Consider the following 5,577-nt stretch of genomic DNA (forward strand, 5'->3'; position numbering starts at 1 on the left):
CTGTGTTTGGTCATCTTACAAGGGTTTGATGGAAGGATGATTGAGGGTCAAAATTACAGGAAAAATGTGTCCCAGATTTGAGATATATACACCTCTCAGATTTCTGCTTTCCTAACGACAACTTCATTCTAAAAAAAATAACATGTGTGTGAAAAGTTATATTTACAATGCATATACAGTATCTCCGTTACTGTGGTTGATTCAAAGAACACACAAACACTGTTTTCACAGGGTTTCTTTCCCTTTCGAGAGCAGTTCCACTGTGAGGTCTGTGGATCAACAATAACCAAGACATTGTTTTGAATGTTGAGAGCACCACAAACCAAAGCCTACTTAATTCAATTGCATCGAGTTGGAAGACCTAACCAAACAAGATCGTAAATGGAAAGACGATGAAAAGCAGATGATACCGCTCTAGAGGCTTATTCTGTTAAATGTAACCAAAAATGTGAATAAAACTGAAGTTGAGCTTATACAAGGCAGAACCACATGCTGGCACACACATCACACAGACTTACAAACACAGTAACAAATTACACAACACCTCCTTTTAACATTTTAATGATTAAAATGCATTTCTTCCACTCTGAATAATCTATTTAGTTTAAATGTGACTACATATGCAACATTACATCTGGACCTGTAGACAGCTCAACATTGCTATAGGTCTTGGCAGAAATCACTCCGTAGGTGAATTTTGTTGAGCTTAATGCAGAATCACAACAGAATCACATTACAACGTGCTGAATACTTTCATTTCACATGATTCCAACCATATAATGCATGTCATGTTTTGAAAAAACATGACTGCACTTTGGCTGTAAACAGTGAACTCTATGTGTACTGTATTTCATGCAGTACTACCAATATTTCTAATCTGCTCATATAAATGTTGCATTACTCAACTCACAGAATTCTGAAGTTGTGTTTTGTGTGACTTTTTATTTCCCAGAAAACTGCTGTGTGTACATGTGGCCTGAGCCACGGTAGGACTGAGGGAGCTGTGGTGGTGTGGAGGTTACTTAAAGCATATAGGGAAGGGCTTGACTGCGCACTGCAAAAAATACTTAGCCACCATAGAATATGATTCATTACATATTAATTCAGTGCAAAACATTTTAATCTTTAATCAAAATTGCAAAGCAAGACAAGAAATCGCAAAAACCAAACCGTTGAACGTTGATTTCTTGTTTTTTCGCATTTAATCTAATGCACTGTTGTTTCTTTACAGTTTCAATTATACATTATATAACTTGCATCCGATTAATTTATAAAGCTCTTTGTTTATGCCATATCTTGTTTCTAAACGTACAATCACACCGAATAACTCGTGGGCGTCTTGTTTTTTGCAGTGCGTCCGCTTTACGCACACGCAGTCTGAAATTTGAATCGCGTTTTAAAAGCCCCAGCAGCAGCCACAAGTCAGAGAGCAACAGATCCCCGTGTGTGAGCATCAGGTTGCTCCATATACGGGTTGGAGAGGCACTTCACAGCCCCTCTGGCACTTTATCTAAAGGGCGCGCAGAGGGGCAGTGCCATGCACACTCCTGGCAGCGCGCTGCTCCTGAGTGGAGAGAACCAGTCTGTGCTTTTCAATCTCACTACTGATCTGATGATGGGAACGTCTGGGAACAACACCGTGCACCCGAACGGATCTGATCCGTTTGGGAGAAACGAGGAGGTGGCTCAGTTCGAGATCATGGTCCTGAGCATCACCTTCGTGGTGGCTGTGATTGGGAATGTGAGCGTCCTGTTGGCGATGCACAACACCAAGAAGAAGATGTCACGGATGCACCTTTTCATCAAACACCTCAGCCTGGCCGATCTGGTGGTCGCCTTCTTCCAGGTGCTGCCGCAGCTCTGCTGGGAAATCACCTACCGCTTCTACGGTCCAGACTTTCTGTGCAGGATAGTGAAGCACCTCCAGGTGATGGGGATGTTTGCGTCCACCTACATGATGGTGATGATGACCCTGGATCGTTACATCGCTATCTGCCACCCTCTGAAAACCCTCCAGCAGTCCACCCAGCGCTCATACATCATGATCATCTCCACATGGATGTGCAGCCTGGTGCTCAGCATCCCACAATACTTCATCTTCTCCCTGAGCGAGATCGAGAACGGCTCAGACGTCTACGATTGCTGGGCGCACTTCATCGAGCCCTGGGGCGCCAAGGCGTACATCACCTGGATAACCGTGGGCATCTTCCTCGTGCCCGTTGTCATTCTCATGATGTGCTACGGGTTCATCTGCCACACTATATGGAAAAATATCAAATTCAAGAAAAGGAAAACGATGTCTGGGGCTGCGAGCAAGAACGGATTGATTGGGAAAAATTCAGTCAGCAGCGTGACAACTATATCAAGAGCCAAACTGAGGACCGTTAAAATGACTTTCGTGATAGTTCTGGCGTACATTATCTGCTGGGCCCCGTTTTTCATCGTGCAGATGCGGTCTGTGTGGGATGAAAACTTCCAGTGGGCTGGTGAGTGCTGATCAAATGAAATCAATCTTTACTCAATATCAGGCTTTTACCAGTCTAGAAATTATGTGATTTACAGTCAGAGAGTAACACAGAGGCAGTCTCTGGACAGTAAAAGAAAAAAACCCGAAACAAAACAAAACACTGCCCAAAGAAAATTCCAATTACGCACAGCCTTTACGCACGAACTTATTTGGCACACAAAACCAAAACTGCGTATAAATAGAGTAAACGTGATTTGAAAAACAGAAGAAAAATGTCAACACTAATCTATTGTTTACAAGCCATTTCACTGAACAACAGGATGAAGCACTTTGAGCCTTGCACAACATGAAAAGCTGTTGTTTAGTTAGGGTCTACTGATGTCATCGCTTTAATCTTGCGTTTTAAAAAATATTAAAATGTTTACCTCATTCCCTAAGAAGCATCACAGCGTTATTACAAAGTTTACATTGATGTAACAAGGGCTTTAATTTTCTTTTCTGAGACAACGTCTGTGTACCTAAACAGATTCTTTCACTGATATCAACAAAATGGCAGATTAACAAAGTCTTAATATCAGTTGGATTTTTAACCAGGATTTTTATGATCTGAATTTTGAACTCTGTTTTGTCAGTTTTCTCTTCTTAGAAGAAAAGCACTTTACTTTTAAACACCAGAGGAATTGGGTTTGACAGGCGTCTCTGCAACCTTGCCTGAGCCACATGTTTTATGCCGTAAACTTCCGTAAATTACCCTTTTCCTCTTTCCTCCCTCTGTTCTCCAGATTCTGTGGACACAGCAGTGACTCTGTCTGCGCTCCTTGCCAGTCTCAACAGCTGCTGTAACCCTTGGATATACATGATCTTCAGCGGTCACCTCCTCCAGGATTTTCTGCACTGCTTCTCCTGCTACCGCAAAATGAACATGGACTTCAAGAAAGAGGACTCAGACAGCAGCATCCGCAGGACGACGCTGCTCACCAAGATATCAAATCGGAGCCCAACAGGCAGCACTGGCAACTGGAGAGAGCTGGACAATTCCCCCAAGTTCTCTGTTCAGGCGGAATGAACACATGTCTGGCAGTGGCATTAAGACATTCAGTGCCAGCTCATATTAACTTTGGACAAGACTGATGGGTGATAAAATGTCCCCCAAGCTTAAAAATGAAAGAGAAAGTCAACCCCTTTGCTTGAAACAGATATTGAGTGGTTTTAAAATTTGCCAAAAAAACACAAAATATGGACACATTAACTGTGGATTTTTTCCTGGATTCTATGTGCATATATGTTTTTCTAACAAAACTTGAGCAAGAATGTTAGAGAAGCATCATTATCTGGAACATAATCTTTTTTTTAAAGCAAATATTAGTCAAGTTCCTTAGACTCTCAATGTGATTTCTTTTTCAGTGCTTTTAAGAACCTGGATTCCAGATGCTTTGACTGGTGTTTGTGTCTCCCTGCAGGGCCGCCAAAACACCCTTTCCTGTCAGAGTGTTTTTAATGATAAAACTTACTTATAGCAGCCAGGGGCAACCAAGGTGGTCAAATCGTCCTTTGTGTTAAGCTTTCCATGGTGCTGTTTTGCTTAGAACCACATTTTAGTGACTTATGTAAGTCGGATTGAAATGCTTCCTTTGACCTAACACACAAAAAAGTAAAATAACAAAAGAAACGAAAGAAAGCAATCATAAATGTGGGGTACATTTATCATTTTGGTCCTTGCGTGTATCCACATTTCTAGCAGCTGGCGGTCCTTTATGAGGTTCACCTAATACTGGCTGCCATTTCTTCTCAGCAGAGGTAAATGGGATCCCTTTCAGAACAAAGGCATATTCACCTACACACACACACACACACACACGCACACACACTCGCGAGGTGTTTTGATGAAGAGAGGCTGACCGCTGCTGCAGGAGTCTACCTTCCCACAGACTGTTCCCAAAACGGTTGTGGAGAAGCTCTCACATTCCACACAGAGCACGTCAACACTCTTCCTGATTTTTTTTCTGACATCCTGCACCGTTGGGGGCTTTGTGTTTTGGCTTCATTTGCACTTCATACAAAAACAATTTCCTGCACGCCACCATAAGGGCTGTCAGACCACAATGGGAAGCCTCAAAAGAACATACATATTGTAACAACATCAAGTATATTGTATCACGATTGTATATACACGAGCGTTCAAAAGTTTGGGGTCACTTAGAGAGTCCTAGTTTTTAAAAGAAAGGCATTTTTTTCACCGAAGATAACAATAAATTACTCAGAAATACAGTCGAGACATTGTTACTGTGGTAAATGACTGATTTTTAATGGAATATCTACATAGGGGTGCAGAGGAACATTTCCAGCAACCATCACTCCTGCATTCTAATGGTACACTTTGTTAGCTAATGGTGTTGAAAGACTAATTGAGGAAAACATGAATAAAAGTGCAAGCTTTCATGCAAAACATGAAATTGCCTGGGTGACCCAAACTTTTGACCAGTAGTGTATAAACTGTGCATATGTATATGTAGCCTATGTGTACTATGTACCTCTATATGTACATTTCTCTCCAAGTGTATAGTTTATTTGTACATAAAAGGCCCTTAAATATCTGTAAATACAAGTATTATATGTAAATCTGTTCAATATGAGTTCTATTCGTCTGTAATGGCTTGTGCACATTGAAAATAATCTGAATATTGTATAAATATATGTTTAAATACACATATTGATGTAAATAATACACCGACTGTGTCCCTTGTTTTCAAACTCAAGACATGGAACATTTCATTGTTTATGTTGTGCAACCACAGCAATGTGCATGTGCGCTATTTTTGCTGGAAATTGAGCAACTGGTGAACTTAAATGTAGAGCCAATCCAAGCACTTAAAACCTGCCAAGCTCTGGGATTATGCAATAATATGACCTTTCAGTTGAATACAGTGTGAATGGTACATTCCACTAATGGGAGACTTCTTCTCAACAAGCTGTCCACCCCAAAGACCTCAAAATATATCACCAGGTAAAAGCTTCTCATAACTTAATGTCCCAATACAGTTGTTAGCAGGTTGTGCAATAAAGCCGTAAATCATTACACTGAAGGGCCAGTTTATCCACTGGAGCCAACA

At 41.2% G+C, this 5,577-nt stretch overlaps 1 protein-coding gene across 1 annotated transcript; it reads left to right on the plus strand.

Moving 5' to 3' along the window:
• Positions 1–1,254: 1,254 nt before the first annotated feature.
• avpr1aa (arginine vasopressin receptor 1Aa) lies at positions 1,255–5,192 on the plus strand. The gene is made up of 2 exons (XM_022206514.2): positions 1,255–2,486; positions 3,250–5,192. The coding sequence occupies exons 1-2, from the start codon at positions 1,538–1,540 to the stop codon at positions 3,531–3,533; spliced, it is 1,233 nt and encodes a 410-aa protein (XP_022062206.1). The 5' UTR covers positions 1,255–1,537; the 3' UTR covers positions 3,534–5,192.
• The last annotated feature ends 385 nt before the right edge of the window (positions 5,193–5,577 follow it).

The sequence above is a fragment of the Acanthochromis polyacanthus genome, chromosome 8, assembly GCF_021347895.1.
Source record: "Acanthochromis polyacanthus isolate Apoly-LR-REF ecotype Palm Island chromosome 8, KAUST_Apoly_ChrSc, whole genome shotgun sequence".
NCBI lineage: Eukaryota > Metazoa > Chordata > Actinopteri > Pomacentridae > Acanthochromis > Acanthochromis polyacanthus.